This window comes from Lactuca sativa, chromosome 8 (genome assembly GCF_002870075.4).
Source record: "Lactuca sativa cultivar Salinas chromosome 8, Lsat_Salinas_v11, whole genome shotgun sequence".
Taxonomy (NCBI): domain Eukaryota; kingdom Viridiplantae; phylum Streptophyta; class Magnoliopsida; order Asterales; family Asteraceae; genus Lactuca; species Lactuca sativa.
In genome coordinates, this window is record NC_056630.2 from 110,319,190 (window position 1) to 110,345,500 (window position 26,311).

General features: G+C 36.2%; 1 protein-coding gene across 1 annotated transcript; it reads right to left on the minus strand.

Moving 5' to 3' along the window:
• Positions 1-414: 414 nt before the first annotated feature.
• On the minus strand, positions 415-23,932 carry LOC111893182 (uncharacterized). Its single transcript, XM_052766513.1, has 4 exons — positions 23,831-23,932; positions 23,715-23,738; positions 1,095-1,596; positions 415-839 (listed from the first exon to the last, which is right to left on the minus strand). The coding sequence occupies exons 1-4, from the start codon at positions 23,930-23,932 to the stop codon at positions 415-417; spliced, it is 1,053 nt and encodes a 350-aa protein (XP_052622473.1).
• Positions 23,933-26,311: the final 2,379 nt, after the last annotated feature.

Consider the following 26,311-nt stretch of genomic DNA (forward strand, 5'->3'; position numbering starts at 1 on the left):
AGCACCTCCTTTGGTCTCCTCTTGCCTTGATCCTCTTCTATATGCAAAATCACCCACAAGTAATCAAGGATCTTCCTCTTTTCTTTCACAAAACGCTCAAGGACTCTTTTAGGGTTCTCTCTGGGGTTGGTGGCCGCAAATGACGGCCATAAGCCCCTTCATACCCTGAAATTTAGGGTTTCATTAAACAGTGTGGACTCGCCGAGTCCACCTTTTGGACTCGCCAAGTCCGGACGCGAACCCTTTCCCAAACCGCGATCATACTCGGCGAGTTTGAGCTCCAACTCGCCGAGTCTCCTCACAAAACACCAAAATTAAGAAGAATAAATAATACCTGGGAATCCGGGCTGTTACAACATGACATTTGAATAACCCTGGAAACTTAAAAAACATAAATAAAATAACTAAAGCAAACTACATAAAGTCGTTCTCCGAGAACTCGTTTTCGGGGTCATCCGGTGGATCCAAATTAAGGTTAATGTTTTGAACCCCGTAAATGTGTTCCACCAAGTCATTGCGAAGATTGTGAAATGTTTCAGTGCAATGTATCTCTTCTCTCCTGTTTATATACTCTTCGCCACCAAGTTCTATTGGCTGTGTCTCTGGTATGATTTCTTCCTCGTCAAACGCACATATCGCTCTTCCTTCGTCTTCAATAATCATGTTATGCAATATAATACATGTATACATGATTTCTTGAAGTTTTTCCACGCCCAAATAAGCTACTGGTTTTTTCAATATGAACCACCGTTTCTTCAGAGCTCCAAAAGCACGCTCAACATCCTTCCTAGCTCTTTCTTGAGCTCTTTTGAATTTCTTTCGTCTAGAACCATGTGGAGCTGAAAACGATTTAACAAACACAGCATACTCAGGATAGATTCAATCGACCAGATAATAACCATACTTATATGGCGTTCCACGCACTTGAAAAGAAGAATCCGGTGCGGATCCATCGTATATGTTGTTAAATATTGGTGAACGGTTAAGAACGTTGATGTCGTTAATCGAACCAGGAGAACCAAAAAAAGCATGTCAAATCCACATATCTTGTGATGCAACTGCTTCAAGTATGACCGTTGGGTGACCATGATCACCTCGGGTAAATTGCCCATGATATGATGTAGGGCAATTTTCCCATGCCCAATGGAGACAATCTAAGCTTCCTAGCATTCCAGGAAACCCGTGCACACTAGCATGATGAGCTTGCAATTGCAGGATGTCATTACGTGTAGGCTTACGTAAATATTTTGGACCATAAAACTGAATCACAGTTTTGCAGAAAAAATGGAGACTGTCTCGTGCTATCCTAGCAGACATCCTAAAACTTCCGTCTAACGCATCAGGTGGAATGCCATATGCTAACTGACGAAGTGCGGCCGTGCATTTTTGTAAGGGAGTGAAACCGAGTGTACCTCTAGCATCGTAACGTTGTTGGAAAAAACTGCACTCCCTCGTTACATCTTCAACTATACGTTCGAATAAACCTTTGAGCATTCTGAAGCGCCTACGAAAATAATACCCTTGGTACCAAACATTGGTTGGCTTCTTCACGATTTCTGTAAATGTATCTTCGTCTTCTCTGTTGAAAACTTGCAGCTGCGTTATTACATACAACGTTGTATGTTTGTTCCGCCATTTGAACACACGCAATAGCGGTATCAAAAATAGTCTGAAATTCTTCAGAAGATGAAGAAGATGACATTTTTGGAAGAGTAGTGATTTAAAAAAAATATTTTTTTTTTGAGAGATAGAGGAGATTGTGTTGTGAAAAAAAGTTAAGTTGATATGTGTATATATAGGAAAGAAAAGGCAAATAAAAATAAAAAATAAATAAAAAAAATAAACGAATCTTGCATTTCAACGGTCAAAAAGTGACCACCCAATCAGAATTCACGGTCTTCAGGGGCCGCACCGCGGTTTAGACCGCAGAAAACCGCACCCTGGGGGGTGTTCCATGCTTAGTTGGCAGAGAACCACGGTCTTAGACCACACCACACCAGCTAGCCTAAGTCGTGGTGTACTTCGTTGTGCGCTTTTGAGAACCGTGGATAGAGATTGGAAGAAGAAAAACTTAATAAAAAAACAATGAACCTTAAATTAATAAATAAATAAAATAATAGTAATATATAAAAAAGCAAAAAGTAGAATGAAAGTTTGCATGCTTGGTGCCCTTGTCATCAGTATTAAATAAGAACACTCGCCAACAACCTATCTCACTTTTATTAAATGAGAGCGAATCATATTTTCGTGAATCTAGTAATCTTGTTCGTTCATTTGTTCAAAACAAACATGACGGCCATGAACTCAACTGTAGCCTACTATTTTGATATGTTAATGTTCCTTAACAATAGTTTGTTGTTATATGTGTCGTATGGTTGGAGTTTTCTCAGCGGCATTACTTATATCACCATTATGCGTGTCATTTTATTTGGTCTAGTAAGCGTTGCCCATTTGGACTCGCACAATTTAAGTTGTAAGGAATAAACACCACTACATCATTCACCAAAATTACCAATGAATTTCCCAAAGATTTCAATAAAACCCCTAATTTGTAAGGTAATTATTCATGACGGATTACCCACTAATTCCAATATTTGGAAAAAATGTGGCCATTACCCATGGATTTCAATATTTATTGATAAACTGGAAAAAGTCATACCACAATCAAAGTGACGTGTTCTTGATACGAATAGGGTATTTCTACTTTAAATTATGTGGTATCATAGGTTATGATCATTTTAAATTATCGTTTTACAATTTAAATTATATATTTGACCGGCATTCCTTTTTGTCAAACATAAGTAGGTTAATTTTGCGTCAATATGGGATTAACCCACTTGATAGAGGTGGAAGTCTTTTAGAGTGATAGTTTCGGACGTAAATGATTTAACTAACTTGATTAATTTAACTCATAACCACTAACCGGTTTTTCAAAAGAAAAAATAATAGGTTAATTTTGCAAAAGTTGTTCAACATTATTAAGTTAATCGTTTACAAAGCAACGAATATTTGACCTAAGTCGGAAATACTTAGAAAGTACTTATATGGTAGATCATAATAGCGCATACGGTAGATCATAAAGCTATTAACTTTTGGAAGATTATATGGATGATAAATATATAAGTTCATTATACTTTATTCAAAGTATATCTATATATGTTCAAATTGAAAAGCGTTAAATTATTCAAAAAACTAATGTTTATTTTTTAACTAGGTATAAGACTCATATATTACATGAGTTCATTTTAAAGAGAAAAATATGAAATTGTAACCATTTGAGATGTTTGAATTTATAAGAGAAAAATAGAAAAATATTGAATTATTAAAATTAAATTGTTTATTTTTCTTTTAAATTAAACAAATAATTTAGATAAATAAATAAAAGAAAATAATAAAACTTTAATTTAGAAAATTTGAAATTAAAAGGAAATCAATTAATGAAATTGATATGCATTTATTATTGAATTTATTGAAATTACTACATTTAAATATTATATGGAAATTAATAAAATGAAAAAAAAAAACCCATAAAATGTCATGTGGAAAAAAATTAATTGAAAATAATCACAAAATGACATGTGTCAAAATCAATAAAAATGTGACATGTGACAAAATGTTATTTATTTATTAAGGAGGATGTTAGAATAATTATTTAACTTAACCTTTTTCTATTTACGTCCATCAAATTTGCAAGAAAAGACTTAAAAAATAATTAAATTAAAATTAAATAACAAAAGGTTTGATATATATATATATATATATATATATATATATATATATATATATATATATATATATATATATATATATACTATTGTGTGCTAAGGAATTTAGTATTAATTATATGTATATTAAATGTTATCCATATTTATAACTCATTTTTATGGAAACCAATTGGGAGTGTATTCCAGCAGAATAAGAGTGTATTTTAGTAGAATACACTCTCGTTCTTCATATTTAATGCAACTTTATTGTATTTTAAGTGAGTGAACCCTGAAGCAAAATATGAACTCATATATAAAAACTTAGATGTGAATTCATTCTGAAAGAATGTTATTGCTGACATTAATGACGAATTTAATTAGTTTCTATAAAAAGAGAATTATAATTATGGATATCATTTAATATACATATAATTATGAAAATCATTTAATATCTATATTTATTTAATTAAATGATTATTTAATTTACTAAATTTCTATTGGTGCATTCTAGCACACAATAAATGTAAAAAACAACATAACCTAGCCCTATATATATATATATATATATATATATATATATATATATATATATATATATATATATATATATATATATAGGACTAGGTTATAATGTGGATTGTAAGTATTGTGTGGATGTAGGGATGAATGTGGACCAAGAGTTTAAAATACATATTCTAATAGAATAAATATTTTGATTGAATACAAATTTTGACAGAATACATATTCTGTTTGAATGAAAATTTTGAAGAATAACAAATTTTTAAACCATGAGTTGAAGAATAACAACACTCATTCTGACAAACAACAATACATGTTCTTCAATGACTTATAACAAACATGAAAAATATAAATACATTCTAAAAGAATAATACTAAATTCCATTTATTCTCTAGCTAATGTCAACCATCCTTAGGAAAAAGATATATACAATTCTTGAAAGTACAAAAACTGATATAAAATTTAAGAATGCATTCTGCCAGATTTTACCTTAAAGAAAGAATGGTGCTGTTTTTGTAAGGTGGACCCTTTTATTCTGAAAGAATATTGTTGTTTTTGTAAAGTGGACCCTTCTATTCCGAAAGAATGATGTTTCTTTTGTAAAATGAACCTTGATATTCTGAAAGAATGATGCTGCTTTTGTAAGGTGGACCAATTCTCTTTACAAGAGCCTACAACAACAATGGAAAATAAGCTAATGAGAAAGTATTTAAAGATATTACAATCAAACCGGATCCAAAATTTCATTTTTCTATGCACCTTCAACTCCTACTTTAGGCACTCACTACGATAGCATATCAAACAGATTACACCAAAATAAAACAAGAAATTATATCACATGTAATGAAAAACTCATATCAGGTAACTAAAAAACTCATATCAGGCAACTAAAAACTCATATGAAATAGATAATTAGCAAGCTCCTGAATTTCTGAAAAAATCATATAAGTTAACTAAAAACACATGCAAAATAAATTATTACCAAGCTCTTTTTTTTTTTTTGAGAAACTTCATAGCAAGTGAATAAAAACATATATGCAACCCATATGAGACAAAATGCAGGTATTTTCTTATTTTATATCGCAACAATCAAGCATGATAAAAAATAGATTGCATATGAGTAATTGTGTTAAATTGTTGATTTAAATAGAAATCAACAATGCATAAAATATCAAAACATATCAATTAAACAATTAAGGTATTACATAGCAATAAGGGAGTACTTAGTAATTGTGTTGATTATGGTAAACCAAAACAGATTAATAATTTAAACAGTTAAGGAGTTACATAAAATCAATTACATGAAATCGATTACAACAAATAGCTTGGATAGATTACAGAGAAAACCAATAACAGTAGATAGATTGCATGAAATCAATTAAGAAAAACGATTAAAACAAATAGATAACATTAAATCGATTACAACAAATAGCCTAGATAGATCACATGACTTTGATTAAGAAAAACGATTAAGAAAAAAAATATGAGATCAGTTAGAAAAAGATACTTACTGATCGATTGAGAGATAAACTGGATAATCATTCATGGTAAATTGGTAATGGCTAAATTTTTCCCTCTTGGCAATCAACTGGAGAAGGAGCAGTTGAGAAGTGTAGACTCAAGCCTAGATTCAGATTTCTTGAGTCTTGATTCCTAAATCAAAGAATTTTGTTAATTGATTTCAGAAAAAGAAATGGAGAACAAAAGAAGTGGATTGGAGTTGAAATCAAATAACATTATGTGCTTTCTCCCCGTCTCTCGCAGATCACATATGCAGACATGCTCATATTTCTACCTGCATCAGTTTCCAACTGATGGCGAGAGATAAGAGAAAAGATGGTGGTGGCGTGAGGTCATCTGGGGCCGAACATCAATGGAGGCAAGAGGGATACGGTTTTGTGGGTGTCGATGGAAGAGGCAATAGGGTTTTAAATAAAGTAATTTGCCTAAATTAAAGAGTAAATGATTTAATAAATTATTTATTAAAATTAAATAATACTTTATCCATATTAATCCCTACATCCAAACAATATTTGTTTATCCACATTTGAACCTACCTCTCTCTCTCTCTCTCTCTCTCTATATATATATATATATATATATATATATATATATATATATATATATATATATATATATATATAACTTTTAGTTACGCCATGCGTAATTCAAAAGCTCTTAATTTTCACTTCAACTTCAAACGGTCATAACTTTTTCGTTTTAACTCCGTTTGCGACGTTCTTTACATGCACGAAAAGACATTGAAAAGCCTCACAATCCTATCCAATTACTTTTGACTTATACCTTACCACAATGAAGTTCTTAATTCATGAAAGAAGTCTGAAACATCACTTTTCCTATTTTACCCTTTGACGTAATTTATGTTACATATGGTGTAATCTGGGCAGATCAAAACCCTAAATCTTCGGTTTTGAGACCTATTTAAGGGTTATAACCTATGGGAAACCCTCTCATAACCATCCTCCATCACCTAAGATCATTCTTGAGAAACCCTAGCCTCCTCATACTTGTTTTTTAGCTTTGGCATCATTTATGAGCTTATTTTTCCATTGGAAGGTGGAATCTTGAAGAACAAGTTGGTGACAAAGTATATAGAATAAGGGTTCAAGTGTATATCCAACAAGGTTGCTTCATTTATGTACCATTGTGACTTATAGAGCTGGTATTTGGAGTAGTGATCAGTTCAACTATCTTTAGACTTTGAGGTGAGTTTTCATCACTATACTCGTGGGTCGAAGGCACCAATGTCGTCCACTAGTGTAACATCCCAAAAATACAGATTAAAATTATCTATTTAAATTCATGCCATTCATAAGAAACTGATACCAAAATATTAAATGGAGTCACATTGTATCTTAATATCATAGTATAAATCCCAATATCACTAAGTGCGGAAAACATGGAGTAATGCAGTGCGATCAAGCCAGGTCCTTCTCCTTCGAACTAGATGTACCTGAAACAGAAACTAAAAATTATAAGCACAAAGCTTAGTGAGTTACCTCAACAGACCACATACTAATCAAACATACTAAACAAAAATAGTGCCAAACATATATGGGTGTTGTTCTGCCCCTTCGGTCTATTTCAACCGGAGACTACCAAGCATATATGGGTGTTGGCTTACCCCTTAGGTCTATTTTAACCGGATACCATGTCTATTTCACCCCTACTACTACCACATAATATCATAACAATAATCACCGATTCATCATACAAATACAGACATGGCTAACAATTATCACAAAGACAATCATCATGCGATAATATAACTAGTGGGCCAACTTTGGTGCCTTCGAGCCACGAATACTGTGAAGGAAGACTCACCTCAGACTATGGGTATCAAATCGCACTCGACGAATGACTTGCAAATTCCTCTCCCTATCGCACAAGCATAAAACCCTAATTAGAAGTTAGGTCACAATCTAACTCAAGGTCTAAAATCCTAATCCTTGACTTAAGGCAAAAATGCTCCTTTACCTTTGCCTTATTAGGGCTCCTTCTCTCCAAGGCCTAAAACCACAAAACCCAAAATGGCATCCAAGCCCACCATAGGGCCTTTATGGCCCAAGGACCCCTAAACATGGCCTTAGGCCCAAAAAGGACTTGATACACTCAGGTGGGCCCGGGGCCTAATTTTCTCAAGTCTAAAGCCCAACATCAAACGAGCCCAAAATCTTCCAAGCCCACAGATCGCGTACGCGTGACGTACTTGGCTTGTACACCCAACGTACGCTGGTGTTGACCAAGGTCGAGGCGCTAACCCAGTACCCACAGTGTACACTTGAGTACGCACAACGTACTGGTCTGCCAACCCAAACTGTAACGCTTGGTTCCAGTATAAGTTTATTTCTCCAATTATTTATAATTTCTTTGGGACTCAATGAGTTGGAAGCTTCAACTCGGCGTGTCGAGAGGGTTTTGGCCATAGAAATTAATGAACCAATTTGGCGAGTCGATGTGTCTCAACTTGGAGAGTTGGCGGTTGAGAAGGAAACCCTAATTTTTAGGGTGTTGCACCCTATTTAAAAGCCTTAAATTCCTTGGGTGCCCCCTTACCAACGTCCTCTATCCAAAAACCCTAATAGTGTGTATCATCTTCTTTTGTGAGTGTATGAGCTTGTGGAGGGCCTTGAGTGTTGATCTTTTGTGCTCTTTTGAAGAAGCTTTGAAGTTTGAGGTGTAAAGCTTGGAGGGAAGACTTAGATCCAAAATCTCCCCACTTGTTGCAATCTCTTGGAGGTATCAAGTTTATACATTGCTTTGTTATCATATAAATCTCTTTGTTTTGGGGTTTTATCTTGATTTTGGGCTCATGGTTGGGTTTGTTGGGTTTTGAGCATTCTAACACTTCCTAAGTGTACATGCAACCCTAATAACCTTGGATCTATGTTTGTCTAATTATCATGCAAAGTTGATTTCCAAGGCTATGATCCTACCTAGCATACATGGGGAACAAATCTAACTTGAATAATAGATAGAATTACATACCTTGTTGTTGTAAGTGTTCCTTGAAACCTTGTGAGCCTAGCACCTCAAGTGTGATGCCTCAAATGCTTCACACAACACCAAATGCAAAGTCTAAACTTGAGAGAATACTCTAACACACTCAAAATCGGCCAAGCCCTCTTGTTTCTATAGTGTATCACTCATGTAGCCGATTTTGAGGAGAGACATGGTCCTTATATAGTGTATTGCATTAGGTAAAACCTTAATATAACATGACTCTTCATTTCTCAATCCATGGGTTAACTCCATGGAGCATCCTATGGGTGGAACCCAACTTGATAATCCATGGAGCTTTTTAGCCCACTATATAAGATATGGAAGATTTACATAATCTACCCATATATTTAATTAGTTATTCTTTTGATCACTTAATTAATTCTAAATTAATTCTTGATCAAAACTAAAAAAATTAATATTATTAATATATTAGAACTTATAATATATTAATAAACCATATGTGTTATTTCTCTCATTTAGTTTATCCAATTGCATGGTGCCATGCAATCCAAATGGACCATGCCGGGTCGGGTCAAGTATTTACCAGAAATAGTTATGGACTTAGACACCTTATCCAACAGTCTCCCACTTGGATAAGTCTAATAACTATAACTGCAATACTTCAGGAACCGATCGGCAATCATAGCTCTTTCAAGGTCTCTCAGAACTAAGAAGATGTTGATACGCCATTTAAGATAAGTGATCATATAATCATCTGTTCTAGATATCAGCCGGACAAATACATGGAACAATGTCTTACTTATTGTCCAACAGTTTGTTTCCCGATTTCCGATTTGTTTGACAAAGAAATTAATTGAACACATCAACTTAGTTCTGACCGGGCCCGGTACATAGGTCAAAAAAAAATTCATCGAGGGGCCCAGATATCAGCTTCTAATCCAAGAAGGAACAGATAAACTTCGACTCATATGTTTGTTCTACCACTCATTGAATTACACACAAAAGCATGTTATATAACATCGAGTTACCAATGCGTTTTCGTACAATCAATGCATAACCAACTCGTAAGTAACAAATCATATCTCTAGGTTTGAAGACTTATATGATATTACCGTCTCACGATCACTCGAGATAAAATTCCATGAAGTGATTCCAGTGAGCGTGGGTTGTGTCCAATGCTCAGAACTTATGAGCACTCATGATTGTTATATCCATGTCCAACACCTTACACCTCTGCAACCAATCATGACAGTCTTGATTCATACCTACTTCCGACATATGACCGACTGTGGAGGTTTGAATAATATGATATACCAAACATAATTATTCTGTAAGTCAAAACATGCAAACGAAATATAGTAAACGATTGACAAAAGATAGCAACACTTTACTCATAAATAAAACACCTTTTATTCATCATCTAATGTCAATTACACTTTACAAATTTCATAATTTATCTAACTACTAAAACTTATATCATCCTTCAGCCCTATGCTTCGAGCATGCTGGAGATGCTTAACCCTACTCAGTCCCTTCGTGAGGGGATCTGCTGGGTTCTCATCTGATGATACCCTCTTTGCCACGAGGATTCCTTCTTCTATGTGATGTCTGATAAAATGATATTTTCTGTCGATGTGTCTGGATCTCCCGTGATCCCTTGGTTCCTTGGCTAAGGCAACAACACTTTCACTATCACAGAAAATTTCCATGGGATCCTTTATAGCTGGTACAACTCCAATGTCTCCAATAAAGTTCTTTAGCCATATTGCCTCCTTTGCTGCCTCGCTAGCTGCTATATACTCTGATTCACAAGTGGAATCAACGACTGTCTCCTGCTTGGAACTCTTCCAAGTGATTTCTCCTCCGTTTAAGGTAAAGACCCAACCCAACTGAGAGCGGAAATTATCCCTATCAGTATGGAAGCTAGCATCACTATACCCTACAACTCTCAAGTCATCACTCCCACCAAGGGTAAGGACCCAGTCCTTAGTCCTCCGTAGGTACTTGAGGATATTCTTTACCGCAGTCCAGTGTGCCTTGCCAGGATTCCCCTGATACCTGCTAACCATGATCAAGGCAAAGGCTATATCAGGTCGAGTACACGTCATAGGATACAGGATCGAGCCTACTGCTGAAGCATAAGGTACTTGACTCATTTCTGCTATCTCAGCCTCGGTACTTGGGCTTTGTGTCTCACTCAATCTGGCGTTACTCTGGATGGGTAACTCTCCTTTCTTGGAGTTTTGCATGCTGAATCTCTTCAACACTTTGTCCAAGTATGTACTTTGACTAAGTCTAATTAGTTTTTTACTCTGGTTTCTCAAAATCCTTATCCCTAGAATATAGGCAGCTTCTCCTAGGTCCTTCATAGAGAAACACTTCCCAAGCCAGGACTTAACTTCCTGTAGAGTTGGGATGTCATTTCCTATGAGTAGTATGTCATCTACATATAATACCAAAAAGCTAACTATACTCCCACTAGCATTAACATAAACACAAGATTCATCTTCACTCCTAGAAAAGCCAAATTCCTTGACCTTTTCATCAAAGCAAAGATTCCATCTGCGAGGTGCTTGCTTTAATCCATAAATGGATTTCTCAAGCTTACACACTCTATTAGGGTATTCGTTGCTGACAAAACCTTCTGGCTGACTCATGTAAACATCTTCAGTCAACTTTCCATTAAGGAAAGCGATTTTGACATCCATTTGCCATATTTCATAGTCATGAAATGCAGCTATGGCTAACATAACCCTAATAGACTTATTCTTGGCTACTGGAGAAAAGGTCTCATCATAGTCCACTCCAAGAATTTGAGAGAAGCCCTTTGCAACCAGTTGAGCCTTATAAGTGTGTACATTACCATCCATGTCGGTCTTCTTCTTGAAGATCCATTTGCACCCTACAGTCTTACGACCTGGTACATTCTCAACCAAGTTCCAAACTTGATTGTCATACATGGATTGTATCTCACTATCCATAGCCTCTTTCCATTTCGCAGACTCGGGGCCTGTCATGGCTTCCGCGTAGTTGTTAGGTTCATCCAGGCCTACTAGTGTCTCATCACTAATAAGTGTCTCACCTTCCGCAGCAATATGGAAGCCATAGTAATGCTCAGGTGAATTCCTAACTCTCGTGGAACACCTTAGAGGTACAGACTTGTCAATTGGCTCAACATGAGTTTCCTCCTCAAGTTGAGGGCTAGGGTTTGAAGTTCCTTCACTACTTGACTCTTGAAGTTCTTCAAGGTAAATTTGCCTCCCACTGTCTCCTTGGCTTATAAATTCTCTCTCTCAAATGACTCATCTTCTTGCTACGAAGACCACATTATCACTAGGTCTGTAGAAGAGGTAACCAAAGCATCTTTGTGGGTAGCCGATGAAAATACACCTCTCGCTTTGGGGTTCTAGCTTATCATGAGACTCGCGCCTCAAAAAAGCCTCGCAACCCCAAATCTTGATGTGGTCTAATTTAGGTACTTTACCAGTCCACATCTCGTGAGGAGTTTTGGCAACTTTCTTTGTAGGGACTAGATTAAGAATATGGGCGACAGTCTCTAAGGCATACCCCCAAAATGAGATTAGTAGCGAAGCTCGACTCATCATGGAACGAACCATATCCAACAAGGTTCGATTACGCCTCTCAGCCACACCATTCAACTGCGGTGTCCTGGGAGGTGTCAATTGTGAGACAATCCCACATTCCCTAAGATAGTCGAGGAACTTTGAACTAAGATACTCACCAACTCGATCAGATCGAAGCATCTTAATGTTCCTGCCCAATTGATTCTCGACTTCCTGTTTAAATTCCTTAAACCTTTCGAAAGTCTCTGACTTATGCTTGATTAAGTAGACATATCCATATCTACTGTAATCATCAGTAAAAGTCAAATAATAACGATTAGCATCCCTTGTGGCATGTTTGAATGGTCCACACACATCCGTGTGTACAAGGTCCAACAAACCTTCACCCCTCTCACAAGAATCTGTGAAGGGTGACTTTGTTATTTTTCTAAGTAAGCATGATTCGCAACTATCATCATACTTTAGGTCAAATGACTCCAAGACTCCATCCTTTTGGAGTTGGCCTATGTGTTTCTTGCTTATATGTCCAAGACGACAATGCCATAGTGATGCTTTATCCAAGTTATTATTATTAACAGAATCAATACACAATACATTATTTCCTAAGTTATCAACCACATATATTGTTTCATACACGCCATCACAAGGTAATGCTTTAAAATAAAGAACATTATTAAAGAAAGCATTAATCGAACCAACTTCATTATCAAATGAAAAGGTTAAACCTTGTTTATAAAATGCATGAAAGGAAATAATATTTCTTGCCATTTCTGGAGAATAACAACACTTATTCAAATCTAAACTAAACCCACTACTTAGCGATAAAGTATAAACTCCAATCTTGGTGACAGGTGAAGCTTTCATGTTTCCCATGATCAAGTTTATTCTTCCTTGCTCCACATTCTCACTTCTTCTTAGTCCCTGTAAATCAGAACAGATATGAATACCACAACCAGTATCAAGGACCCAATAATTAGAATGGGGTGAGTTATTAGATAAGATAGTGTAAACACCTGCATGGTTGGGTTTAACTTTCCCATCCTTCACATCTTGCTGGTACTTTGGGCAGTTCCGCTTCCAATGTGCCTTTTCATGTCAATAGAAGCATTCAGCCTCTTTTGGGTAAGAAGAAGGAGTGATGAAACCTTTCTTGGTTCCACTTGAAGAAGAGCCATCAAGGGTCCTAACCTTGGTACCCTTCGAAGAACTCTTTCTCTTCTTCCCTTGTCCTTTCCCGATTGCCAAGACAGGGGCGGAGTTGGTAGGAGTAGGAGTAGTAACAACCGCCTTACCCTTAAGACCACTTTCCGCGGTCTTTAAGAGTCCTTGAAGTTTTCTGAGAGTGACCTCTTCCTTGTTCATGTGGTATGTCATGCGGAATTGATCATAACATGAAGGTAAGGAGTGCAAAATAATATCTATTGCTAGCTCCTCGGGGAAGTTCACATTAAGCTTCAGCAAGCGGTCCACAAATATTTGCATTTTCTGCATGTGGCCCGTGATGGGTTCTCTATCCTTCATTCGGGTTGTTATCATGGAGGAGATGATTTCATACCTCTCTTGTCGTGCACTTTGATGGTATCTTTCCATCAAATCTTGGTGCATTTCAAAAGGGTAGTAGTCCTCGTAGGACCTCTGGAGATCGGCTGTCATAGTGGCCATCATGATGCACGCCACCTTGGTGGCATCCTATCATGTGCCCTAAAGTCAGCGATTTCTTGAGGAGTAGCAACTGTCTCATCAATCTCCTTAAGCTCCTTATCGAGGACATATTCTTTGTCCTCGTAGCGGGTAATCATTCGGATGTTTCTGATCCATTCATTAAAGTTGGATCCATCAAAAGTGACTTTCCCACACAAGTTCATAAGAGAAAAGGAGCCATTAGGATTAGAGCCATAAGCAGCAGTGTTTGCAGGCATCTGAAGAGAAGAAAAGTTTAGTTTAGAAATAGAGATAGTCCTTAATAAAACACCCAAATGTAGTATTAAGGCTAGGACCCAATCACAATATATTATACTTAGAAGAGGTATGTCGTAATCTAAGTAATAACATATTTGAAAGGTAGGTGAATGACGATTCACCAATTTCCACCAAAGTCGAAATATTAAACTATTTAATTTGGTTCTTAGAAACTCCTAGATTCTTTTAAGATTCAATGGACTTTTCAAAGGCATGTTTCAATCTCGAGTGTGCCCTCCAAGTTTTGTGACGGGGATGCCGAGGATCACAAAACGAGGTGTGAAGTAACCATGCAAATTACTTGGTACCCTTAATAAATTACCCCTCAATCGATGTGCCAGTTAACCACACACGCTCCATCGATACTATGATAAATATTAAGTCACCCTTTACCTACCTTGTTAAGTCTAAGTTAGTGTGCCGGTAAACCACAAATGCTCCACTAACGACTTAGACAAAGTGTAAAGTGTAATTTCATGGATTAGCACCTTATTCACATTTTTCCTAAAGTAACTAAGATTGGGAATTTAATAAAACATTTAGTTACTTTATAATATTCATCATACTTTTAATGAGAATTTGTAAGTCCTTGTCTTACCCGTTCGGCTAACGACCCTCCTCCAGTCAAGCAAACGGTGGGTGAGAGTGGACACCCATTAAGTTGCCATTTTATAGGCAACAACCTTATACCCACCTTATAGACCGGCTTCGTGAATGAGGCGTACTAGCGGTAAGACGAATTTGATCTTATACATATATATATATATATATATATCTATATATATATATATATATATATATATATATATATATATATATATATATATATATATATATATTATTAACTTATAATATTATAAGTATAAGGGTTGAATTTTAACTTTTAAAATTCTAAGGGTTGGAACTAAAGTTTTAATCAAGACTTTTCATGTTCCAAAACTTGAGGGCAAGTTTTGTAAACTTTCAAAACTTTTCATTTCTTGTAACTTATGAGTTTATTAGGGTATTAAAAATGAAGACTCTTCATTTTTCTAACCCATGTGTTCTTTTAATGGTTTTTAAACAAAGTGACTTTTGGTTTTCCATAACTTGAGGACAAGTTATGGACTCCATTAAAACACATAATGATCATGAATTAATCTACCACATAGGTTACAAATAATTCCTATGATCATCTAAACATCATAAGATCAAGAACATGAATATGAACACTTTCATGAATCAAAAATTACATTTAAAACTTGTAATTTTGATAACTAGTTGTTGTAAATGGATTAGCAAAGACATTACACCATCTAAAACAGGTTTTCAAGTACCAAAACAGTTTAGGGTAATGTTTCTAGTCCATTTCCAGCAACTAAAGTCGAAAACCTGCATTCTGAGGCTCCTACTCGCCGAGTGCATGAACCTACTCGGCGAGTAGGTTGAAGATTCACATGAACTCGACGAGTCCCACCATGGACTCGGCGAGTTCATCAGTCAGATTGCAAAAATATCGACTTTTTCAACTATTTAGCACAAATAACAAACAAACAAGCCTAGGCTCTGATACCACTATTGGGTTTTGAGCATTCTAACACTTCCTAAGTGTACATGAAACCCTAATAACCTTGGATCTATGTTTGTCTAATTATCATGCAAAGTTGATTTCCAAGGCTATGATCCTATCTAGCATACATGGGGAACAATCCTAACTTGAATAATAGATAGAATTACATACCTTGTTGTTGTAAGTGCTCCTTGAAACCTTGTGAGCCTAGCACCTCAAGTGTGATGCCTCAAATGCTTCACACAACACCAAATGCAAAGTATAAACTTGAGAGAATACTCTAACACACTCAAAATCGGCCAAGCCCTCTTGTTTCTCTAGTGTATCACTCGTGTAGCCGATTTTGGGGAGAGACATGGTCCTTATATAGTGGTGTTGCATTAGGTAAAACCTTAATGTAACATGACTCTTCATTTCTCAATCCATGGGTTAACTCCATAGAGCATCCATGGAGCATCCTATGGGTGGAACCCAACTTGATAATCCATGGAGCCTTTTAGCCCACTATATAAGATATGGAAGATTTACATAATCTACCCATATATTTAATTAGTTATTCTTTTGATCACTTAATTAATTCTAAATTAATTCTTGATCAAAACTAATTAAATAATATTATTAATATAGTAGAACTTATAATATATTAATAAACCATATGTGTTATTTCTCTCATTTAGTTTATCCAATTGCATGGTGCCATGCAACCCAAATGGACCATGCTGGGTCGGGTCAAGTATTTACCAGGAATAGTTATGGACTTAGACACCTTATCCAACAGGGTTGTCCAAGAAGTTGAGTGTTCCAAGGGTTGTTATGTTAGATCTAACCATTTTATGGCCTCATTTGGCTTAGAGTTGCAAGCTTTACTAAGTTCTAGGTCCCATTCATGAAATAAGTCCTTTATTAGCCCATCTTGAGCCCCAAGGTTTCTTTTTAGCATACATGAACGTAAAGTTGGAAACTTTACGTGATTTCCAGCCTTTCGATGCCAAATCTGTATTTTGGGACTATTTCTTGGGAGTTTAAGGGCTTAATGGGTCAGGATTCACTCTAATGAGTCTAGGGTTCGGGTTTGACTCCTTTTGATGGTTCCTAAGGGTATAGTTGGAAACTTTACCCTTCTAGACATCATTTTGGAGACCTGAATTTTGGAGTTTCTAGATTCGATGGAAATAACTTAATGCATTAAGTTGTTGGATTCTTGGTTAACTCGGCAAGTTCATTAGTGAACTCGGCGAGTTGATAAGATTTTTCCCAATCTTTGCAGTTAATGGAGAACACAACAAGTTGAAGGACAACCCGGCGTGTTGGGTCAACACGGGCCATTGACTTTGAGCTTTGACTTTAGTCTTTAACCAAGTTTCACTTATATGGGGTTTTGGGTCATTTTAAGTTGTATTTAAGGAATTATTTCTGTTTAGGGGTTAAGTAGAGCTAATATTCGGAGCCGGGTCCTAGTCAACTATCGTTCAGTATTCAAGGTGAGTCTTCTCACTACACTCATGGGTCGAAGGCATCAAGGCCGGCCCATTAATTGTTATTAGATGATTTGTATTGGAGTATGTAACTGTTTGCTATTTGATCTATATGTGGATTTATGTGTAGACCATGGGAGGAGCCCATGACATTTGGCAAGACCATGGGAAGAGCCCATGGCTCGGGGATATAATACCATGGGGTAGCCCATGACATTCTAATAAAGACCATGGAGGGAGTCCATGGCAAATTTATATGTATGTATCCATGGTATTATGTGATTTTATGTTTTGCGTGTTTTGGGAAACTCGCTAAATGTTTGCTTACATTTTTGTTGGGTGTTTCAGGTACTTCTGGTTTCTAAGGGCAAGGGCCTGACTTGATGGCGCGGCGTACATTCTCTAATATTTTTGCATTTAGTTTTGATACTCTGATCTTTTAAAACATTGTGGTCATGTAATGGGATTTTTTTAAACAATTGTGGTTGGTATTTATGGTTATAAAAGTTAAAATTTTATGTAAAAATTTTGGGCTATTACACAAACCTAACTTTATGTCTTAATCCGTTAAGAGCTTGTAACATCCTGTTTTAAGTTAATTCATATTCGGGACCGTGAACCGAATATATGTTACCAGGAGGCTTCATATCTTGGGGAAGAAAGGTTTAGACCCTTTGAGTGTAGTTAATGTAGCTTTGATGATATGAGAGTTCAGTTTGTGTTTTTTGAGGCCAAGGGTATATCAGTAAAGTGACAGTTTGGGCCTTTAATGGAATTATATTTTTATTCTAAAAGTTTTATGGCAAGGGGGAGTTTATAGAAAGGTAGAGCACTTCGATACCTTTCCGTGGATATAAAGAACGCCGAAAGCGGAGTTGAAACGAAGAAGTTATGGCTGTTTGAAGTTGGAGTGGTTCGGGTGAGTGATCGTTGACTTGTTGACCAAGCTCATTTAAGGCTCACGATGTGAGCGTGAAGTGCTCATGACGTGAGAGGCACCTGATGCACCAAAACCCTTATTTTCAGGTATTTAAATGTATGAGATGATTAGGGTTGCTCCTCCTCAGCCTCCTTCATTTCCAAGACCTCTGGAAACCCCAATCTTAGCCCCCATTAAAGTTCTTGGTCATTCTTGGTGTTATTCAAGAGCTTTTTGGAGAAGAAGATCATTTGTGGTGCATTTTTTAGCATCTTGGCTTCATCATCAGCTAGTTGTGGAACTTTTGGACCTCTGTAAGTCGTCAAGCTCATGTCGTTCATTTCCTTGCTTGTTAGATCTAAGTTTCCATGCATATTATGGCTTGTAATATTGGTTAGCATGCATGGGATCCATAAAGTTGGCAACTTTATGGATCATGGCGGTATCTTATGTCTTATAAGTATTATATTTGAATTTTGGTCATGGTTTTGGACTCCAAGCTTGAGTCTTGGTCCTTTTTCCTCCATTTTGACGTAAGTTGGTGTTTGAGTCATGCATTGGACATACATGACTGAAAAGATTCAATTTTTATGGCCCTTGGGGTCAAGGAAGACCCTTTAGACTTTCCTATGTTAAGGCTTAATAGATTTGGAGCTTAATGCTCATTTTTTGTCAGATCTGGACTCACGATGTGAGAAATAATACCCCACGACGTGAGAGCATGTTTGAGGAAGTTTTAGGGCAAAACATACCACCTCATGACGTGAGAACCTCCTGTGCAAGCTTGGGCTCTTTGGTTGTTGGCTAACTTTGTCTTGGACTTATCCTTTGGTTTAGGCTCATAACGGACTAAGGATTTTAGAGTAATGGACTTATGTTTGGGCTTGCGCTAATTGTCCTTGGATGGTGAATTGGGCCTTAGTTGGCCCAATAGAGTTGGGCCTTGATTGGGCCCAATAGACGTGAGCCAATTGTGGGCTTGGTTAGTTGGGCCATTAGTGGGTCTAGTGCTTGGGTTTAGACATGTGTATTGTTGGAGTTTAGTTTTGGGGTTTTGGTTTAGTGTTTGGAGCTGGTTTGCGGAAAAAGCAGTTGTAGGGTTCGTCTTTCTTTTGAGGTGAGTTACCTTCCATGTCTCCGTGGGTCGAAGGCACCAATGTCGGCCGACTAGTTGATGTTTATGGTAAAGATGATTATCTTTGTGATAATTGTCTGGTATGCTAGTATTTGTTGAGGTTTATGTGATTATTTGCTTATGATATTATGTGGTAGTGGTAGGGTGAAATAGACCCGATATCCGATTGAAATAGACCGAATGGGAGGCCAGCACCCAGATAAGCTTGGCATGGTAGGTTGAGCACCCAAATATGCTCGATGGGGTAGGTCGAGCACCCAGATATGCTCGACAGGGTAGGTCGGGCACCCAGATATGCTCGGCAATATGTTTGTTATGTATGTGGTATGTTGGGGGAACCCATTAAACTTTGTGCTTATAGTTTTCAGCTTGTGTTTTAGCCTTTCAGGTACTTCATTTTCAAACAAGGGAGCTCCAGATGATTGCAGGGCACGCACCACATGTTCCCGGATTTTATAAATTACTATGATTTGAAATGATGCTAATACACTTATTTCGTTAAAATTTTATGGATGTTGTTTTTGGAACACTGTTTTATTAAATCAAAACTGAAATTTTATGGTCTTATTTTTGGGACATTACAGACCTTACGTCCAAAACTTGGATCCAGACCCCTAGAAACGTCCTAATCCATAAAGTTTCAAACTTTATGCTTTTTCATGCAAGGATGGGGCTCAAAACATGAATCAAGTCCATAAGCACACTTGGTTGGTCCCTAACACTTGCATGGTTGAGGCTTAAGCATCAAGATCCAATTTTTATGACTCAAAACACCTCCAAGAGCTCAAAAGGACAACGCATATGGTTTAAAGTTCCTTAATTCCAAGAATCCAAAATATAGGACCAAAAGATGACATTTTCCATCCTAAAATTAGATCTAAGCATGCAATGGTCAAGGTTAAAGCTTTATACCTTCAATGGGTCAGAAATGAAGCCAAACTTCTGGATCTACAATGTAGCAATTGAATCTTGGTATGTTTCATTATTTCCCTTTGTTATTTTAAAAGTTGCATTTTGGTCCTTGTGTAGTACGTGTAGGGTTTTGAGCATCCTAACAACCTTAAGGTGCACATACAACCCTAAATGCTTTGGATCTATGTTTTCTCTAATTATACATGCAATTTGATTTTCCAAAGCATTACCCTAACTAGCATACAAAACATGGATACTTGTATAACAAAAACTAGTTAGATAACATACCTTTTCTTGTAGCTTGATTCCTTGGACCTTTAAGAGCCTATCACCTTAAATGTGATGCCTCGAATGCTTCACACAACACCACCAACAATTGAGGACTTGAGAGAAGATGACTTGCATTCAAAATCGGCTATGCTCTTCCAAAGAACACTAGGGTGTCGATTTTAGGAGCCAAGGGGTTTCTTATATAGTGTGGCAAAACTAGGGTTACACCATGTAAACCCTAATGTGCATGGCCTTCCATATTCCTTAGGCTCCATGGGTTTAAACCTCCATGGATCATCCATGGGTAGTCACATGGGTTTAGTCCAACCTAAAGAATCATGGACCATTGGCCCACACCATAAGAATGAATGATTTACCAAATCAACCCCTTATATTTAATTATTCTTTTGATCACAAAATTAATTCCAAAATAATTCTTGATCAATACTAATTAAATAATATGATTTCATATTAATATATTAGAACTTATAATATACTAATAAATCATAAATATCCTTTTCTCAAAAGTCCATCCTTACAAATTGTTCCGATGCCATGCAACCCAAATGAACCATGCTACTCTCAGGTCAAGTACATACAAATTATACTTATGGGCTTAGACACTAAATCCAACAGTCTCCCACTTGGATAAGTCTAATACTATAACTACAATTCGGACTTAAAACACCGACTAGCAATCGTAGCTCTTAAAAGCCTCTGTCGAACTGTGACGCTCCATTTTAGATAAGTGATCATATAATCCTATGTTCTCAAGATATCAGTCGGACAAATACATGGAACAATGTCATACTTATTGTCCAGCAGTTTGTTTCCCAATTTCTGATTTGTTTGACATAGAACTTAATCGAACACATCAATTTAGTTCTGACCGGGCCCGACACATAAGTCAAAACAAAATCATCGAGGGGCCCAAGATATCGATTTTAATCCTCTGAGGACTAAAAGGAACAAATAAATTTCGACTCATATGCTTGTAGTAACTACTCGTTAAATTGTACACACCAATACGTTTTATAACATCAAGTTACTGAAGCGGTTTCGTACTATCAATGTACAACCAACTCATATTCAACAAATCATATCTCTTGGTTTGAAGACTCATATGATATTATCGTCTCACGATCACTCGATATAAATTCCATGAAGTGATGTAAGTGAGTGTGCGTTTAATCCAATACTCAGATCTTATGAGCACTCATGAATGTTGTAGCAAATTTTAATGTGTCTAATACAATTAAGACAATCTACAAGCCAAATTCATGACAGTCTTGCCTCAATACCTACTTCCACAGTATGATCGACTGTGGATGGTTTGAATAATATAACTATTTTGGAAGTCAAAACATGCAAAGTGAAACAATAGTAAATGATTGACACAAGATAGTATAACTTTACATATAAATAAAAGCACCTTTTATTTATCATCAAATGTCAATTACATTTCCACTATTACAATTTTCCAAATATCTATCTAGTCATTAAAACTAATATCTTCCTTTAGCCCGATGCGCCTCACATGCTGTAAGTGCTTAACCCTACTTAGTCCCTTCGTGAGGGGATCTGTTGGGTTCTCCTCAGACGATACCCTCTTTGCCACGAGGAGTCATTCTTCCATTTAATGTCTTATGAAGTGATATTTCCTGTCGATGTGCCTGGATCTGCCATGATCCCTTGGTTCCTTGGCTAAGGAAACTGTACTCTCGCTGTCACAGAAAATATCCATAGGTTCCTTTATAGATGGTACAACTCTAAGGTCTCCGATGAAGTTCTTCAGCCATATTGCCTCCTTTGCCGCCTCGCTTGCTGCTATTTACTCTGATTCGCAAGTTGAATCAACTACTGTCTCCTACTCGGAACCTTTCCAAGTTATTGCTCCTCCATTCAGGGTAAAGTCCCAACCCGAATGAGAGCGGAAATCATCTTTGTCGGTCTGAAAGCTGGCGTCGCTATATCCCACCACTCTCAAGTCATCACTCCCACCGAGGGTAAGGAGAAATGGCGGTTAAAAGATGTGTATGAGGATTTTAGGGTTTTTCACAAAACACTACTAGTAAAACAGCCTTTAAGGACGTGCAAACAATGACACACAGTGATAGAAGATGCGCATTTGTGGGTGCCCTAAAAACGAATGTCAGTTTTCCAAAATTTTAAGGATAGAGGACACACATTTATGCGTGCCCTAAAATTAGTGTCAGAAAAGAAAAGAAAAAAAGAAATGCGGAGGGTGCCTTTCATAAAACATGCGTCATGTAACTGTGTCGCTTTATAATTTTTAAGTGAAACACGCGTTTTAGGCAGGAAATGAAATCGACAAAAATTACCCCCACATACCAAAAATTAAACCCCCCGCCACTTCCAGTTAGCAAGAAAAAGCCCTAGGGACTTCGTCTTCATAGCAGCATCACACCACCACCCAACCTCCGATCTCGCACCGCCAAGTGTCTCTGACCATCTTCTCCAACCATTCTTCCCTGTCGCACTACACCGATAACAAACCCCCCATCATGATATGCTACTCTTTGTATTTCCGGCTTCCAATTATGTCAGGTATCTTACCTTCAAACTGGCATAAAGTAAAATCCATCGTTCGCTTTCTTCTCTAACCATTTGGGAGAAGTTAGTTTCCAAACGTTTCAACATTTCATTGCGTTTGACCAGCTTCTAATCCAATTTTCCATTCCATCTTACGAACACATCCTATTTTTTTTCTTCGTCGATTCCCTTCTCCTCTAACCACTTTCCCTAATTCTCCCCTGACTTAAACGAACCACAACATCGACAAAAAAACCTAATCTCACTTACAACAAGAAACCCCTAATTCTTTCCTTTAACTCATCTTGGTAAAATCAAGCACATACAACCATCATCTATGAGAGAATGTCTGGCTTCTTCCTCTTACAATCGCTAAGCCCTAACATCGAAGATTGAAAGTCAATTGACCCTCGGTTCGAAGAAAAAGGTAAGCATTTTCCTTTATTTATTCCATTATGTTAGTTCAACCTCATATTCTTCTATTCTTCGTCTTTTTTCCAGATTATCAACTCTAGCCCTATACTGTGTTTTCTATAAATGGAGAACCATTCAACTTAGGGCTTGATTGCAACTTCCTCCACAAAGATTATATTCTGTTTGAATTTTTGTTTATATTGTTTTATGTTAGAAGAAGCTAATACAGAACAAACCTCACCATCTGATTTGTTATTCATCTGTTTTGTTACAATTTGAACTATAACAAATCGAATAATCATATAAAACTTTTATCTATAATCTATCTCTAAATTTAATCATACAAACAAACCTTCATCAACTTCAGATTTTTCTTTTTCATTTTCCTTTTCGAGATTCGTATCAACAATGATGTTTTTGATGGAATCAGCTTTCTGTTGATGAGCAGCTGCATTTCTTGCTCTTTTTTATCCGCATGAGAGAAGATGGAAGCAAACAAGTGTGGATAGTGGAGTTGCAAGAATACAAAGTCTCAAATGTGGAAACAATCAAGGAGTTAATTGATAGAGGAAATTCAACAAGGATCACAGGGACAACAGGGGAAAATGAGGAATCTTCACGATCACATGCCATTCTTCAACTTTGTGTCAAGAGATTTGTTGATAGAAGTGAATTGAAACCTGCTAAAGTTGTTAGAAAACTTTCATTTATAGATATTGCAGGAAATGAAAGTGGTGAAGATACAACTGATAATGATAAGAAAACAAGGTAAAGGTTGGAATATGGAATGGAATGAGTCATTCCATTTCATTTCTTCCGTCTCTATTTTTCTCTTTTTTTTCTAATGATCAAAGTTCTTGTTTTTAATATCAATTGCCCTATTCTTTTTTATACTTGATGCACCTTTTATTCGCAGGTTTGGCCTGTGCATACTCCAAGGCCTATTGCTTCCAAGCTTTCTGCTGATACCCCTCTTCTTACTGGACAGCTAAGTTTCAGATCTTTTATGTTATTGCAGATTAGTTTGTGGTTGCATGATTTTATGATTTTTATTATTTATTTATTTTTTATGTCAGCATGTCCTTGATGCAACTTTTCCCTTCGGTGCTTGGTGGCACATGTACCATTCCTGGTGCCTTTGGATGTGGGAAAATTATTATAAGTCAATATCTATCCAAGGTATATTATTTTGTCAATTACTCATTCTAAATATTATATGTTGAAACTATTATTATAATTATATTCACTCCCACCATTAATTGTTATGCAGTAGTCAAATGCGGACACTGTTGTTTATGTTGGTTGTGGAGAAAGAGGAAATGAAATGGAAGAAGTATGATTTCCTTTATTATTGTTATTTTTATTTTTTAGTGTTGTATATATAAAGTGCTTCTTACTTCAAAAACAATGATATTACCATGAGCAAAGATTGTCCATGTCATGTGCTTTGAGGAGTATCTAATAATCTTAATCTTAAGCTGGTTGCAATGTGACAGGTATCAAGACCAGTTATCATTGCAGATGGAATGGCTGGTGCTTTTCTTGTAGTTGAAAGTATTAAAAAGGGTTTGAATAGAATTATTTGTTAAGGATATATGGAGAATGTGGAGTGTAGGATCACAACCAATCACTCAAACAAGGAAGAAATTGATCTCCTAAAAATCCTTGTTAAATTGATTGAGTAAGTATAAATTTGTTTCTGTTAACTATTTATCTTTACCTTCATCATTATTAAAAACTCTTTTGGCAAATTTTTATTGGATCTTTCATTCTTTTTGTTGTGGATTTCTTATAGTTTTTTTTGTCCGTAATAGTACAGAAGGGCTAAGAAGCTCTACTTAGATCTATCAGTTGAGCGCTTGCTTGGTATGTTTATTTTTTCTATTTTTTTTAATGAAATTGAATCTTTTAAGGTAATTCAGTTATTGATAGTTAAAGATATTCCAGGAAAATGAATGCTAAGAGGTAAGGATACTTTACATAGGCATGCCACAGGTGTGTTTTATAAGCTTACTTAGCTTCTTACATCAAAGAGTATAAAGCTTTCCCAACTTTTTCTAATAATTAAGAAAATGGTGTTTTTTTGAAAAATGTTTCTCAATTTATCTTATCAGGAAGAATGGAGAACAAGCCTCAAATCTCTTCGTGCTGACACTCTTAAAAAACTAAACAAAGAACTCTCTGAGGTTGAGAGAGAGTTATTTTTACATGTTTTCCCCTCGTAATCATTTGTATAAATATTTATATTTCAACTCCAAATAGTATCTAGTATCTAACTTTTTGTTGTCCATGTTCTTTATGAAGGTTGCTAAGCCAAACGATTTTGAAGATTTCTATTGCTTCTCCTTTCGTTACTCCTTAACAGGTAATCTTTATGTTTTTTTTAAACTCTAAATAGCATCTTAAATACCATTTTATTTTATTTTTTGAATTTCTATTACATTGTTGATCTGTAGTATGAAGTTTAGTAAAAAGTCACTAAATCTGTCAAGGGCAGTTTGGTCTTTTGACAGCAGAGTCATCTAGATGCTGGTATAAATAGCAGGTCAAGGCAAACCTATTTTAGAATTTACCCTATACAAATGCCTTCTCCATTGGAAATATTTTGAAGAAGAAAAAACAAGCTTGTTTGATAAAATTGTTCAAATTATTATTTCAGCAACTGACGTAGTTCCTTAGACAACGGTGAACAAAGCAATATCTAGATAGGTTCCTTAACTGTTAACATTAATCTGGTCATATCTTATTTTATGTCCTTTTAGTATTTATTCTTTTTTTTTTTTTGCAACTTATAGTTTAAAAATGAAAACATTAATTTATCGAATTATTTCAA

What these genes read in the sequence shown, in the direction of transcription:
- LOC111893182 (XM_052766513.1), bottom strand. Translation starts at nt 23,932, where the DNA reads ATGCAGCTGCTCATCAACAGAAAGCTGATTCCATCAAAAACATCATTG. An exon ending in AAAATCTGAAGTTGATGAAG is followed by an intron (nt 23,739 to 23,830) that starts GTTTGTTTGTAT and finishes GTAACAAAACAG; the next exon opens with ATGAATAACAAATCAGATGG. An exon ending in ATAACAAATCAGATGGTGAG is followed by an intron (nt 1,597 to 23,714) that starts GTTTGTTCTGTA and finishes GTAATAACGCAG; the next exon opens with CTGCAAGTTTTCAACAGAGA.